The sequence below is a fragment of the Volvox carteri genome, assembly GCF_000143455.1.
Source record: "Volvox carteri f. nagariensis unplaced genomic scaffold VOLCAscaffold_77, whole genome shotgun sequence".
In the NCBI taxonomy this organism is placed as follows: domain Eukaryota; kingdom Viridiplantae; phylum Chlorophyta; class Chlorophyceae; order Chlamydomonadales; family Volvocaceae; genus Volvox; species Volvox carteri.
In genome coordinates this window covers 506,790-508,311 of record NW_003307620.1, presented here as the reverse complement: position 1 = coordinate 508,311, position 1,522 = coordinate 506,790, and the positions used below count along the sequence as shown (strand labels likewise).

Genomic DNA, 1,522 nt, shown 5'->3' with positions numbered 1-1,522 from the left:
AGGTGGCAGTCCTCGAGATGATGCTGAAGGCGGTTCGCGAGGGGGGCAGCGGGGACAAGGTGGTGCTGGTGTCCAACTACACCGAGGCGCTGGACGTGCTGGAGGTGGTGAGATGGGGGGGGGACTGGGAGTTGGGGTTGGCGGAGGGAAGGGGGGGCCGGGAGTCAAAGGAAGGGGAAGTTAAGGAAGGCAGGGGATGGGGGAATGGGGACATGTGTGTTTTATGCTTGCTCTAGGAATGTACGGTGTACGTGTACTGGGCATACAGACAGTAAAGAGTGTCTGGCGAGCACTGGGCCAATGTTGGGGGACTGTGGGGGGTGCCACTGCCACTGCCACTGCCACTGCCACTGCCACTGCCACTGCCACTGCCACTGCCACTGCCACTGCCACTGCCACTGCCACTGCCACTGCCACTGCCACTGCCACTGCCACTGCCACTGCCACTGCCACTGCCACTGCCACTGCCACTGCCACTGCCACTGCCACTGCCACTGCCACTGCCACTGCCACTGCCACTGCCACTGCCACTGCCACTGCCACTGCCACTGCCACTGCCACTGCCACTGCCACTGCCACTGCCACTGCCACTGCCACTGCCACTGCCACTGCCACTGCCACTGCCACTGCCACTGCCACTGCCACTGCCACTGCCACTGCCACTGCCACTGCCACTGCCACTGCCACTGCCACTGCCACTGCCACTGCCACTGCCACTGCCACTGCCACTGCCACTGCCACTGCCACTGCCACTGCCACTGCCACTGCCACTGCCACTGCCACTGCCACTGCCACTGCCACTGCCACTGCCACTGCCACTGCCACTGCCACTGCCACTGCCACTGCCACTGCCACTGCCACTGCCACTGCCACTGCCACTGCCACTGCCACTGCCACTGCCACTGCCACTGCCACTGCCACTGCCACTGCCACTGCCACTGCCACTGCCACTGCCACTGCCACTGCCACTGCCACTGCCACTGCCACTGCCACTGCCACTGCCACTGCCACTGCCACTGCCACCTTCCCCCCAAACCCCACCAGGTCAACTGTCCCGCCGCCATCATTCCCCGCAGATGTGCCGTACTCACGGCTGGGTGAGTTTGCGCCTTGACGGCAGCTGCTCAGTCAAGTCCCGGCAGCCCATCGTGGACACCTTCAACGACCCGTCCCACCCGTCCTTTCTGCTGCTGCTCTCCTCCAAGGCCGGGGGAGTGGGACTGAACATCATCGGCGCCAACAGGCTGGTGCTGTTCGACCCGGGTAGGGAAAGGGGGCGGGGGGGAGACTGAAGACTGGGGGGGCCTCACGCGACGGTATGGATCGGCGGCAGGTGGGAGGGCGGCAAGTGGTGTGTGACCACTGGGAGGGGGGAGGGGGGTATGGGAGGGAGGAGGGGAGGGGAGGGGAGGAGGGTTAGGGGAGGGTAGGGGGCAGGGAAGGGGCAGGGGAGGGGGAGGGGAGGGGGAGGGGAGGGGGAGGGGAGGGGGAGGGGAGGGTGAGGAGAGGGGGAGGGGAGGTG

At 66.2% G+C, this 1,522-nt stretch overlaps 1 protein-coding gene across 1 annotated transcript in view; it reads left to right on the top strand.

Annotated features, from left to right (window-relative positions):
• The window catches only part of VOLCADRAFT_107785 (uncharacterized protein), a gene marked incomplete at its 5' end in the record, with an annotated part of 11,824 nt that overhangs the window by 7,616 nt on the left and 2,686 nt on the right, over window positions 1-1,522 (top strand). Inside the window, 2 exons of the mRNA XM_002957671.1 lie at window positions 3-107; window positions 1,077-1,263. Of these exons, the coding sequence (XP_002957717.1) occupies window positions 3-107; window positions 1,077-1,263 (292 nt within the window). The remainder of the gene's footprint in view (window positions 1-2; window positions 108-1,076; window positions 1,264-1,522) is intronic.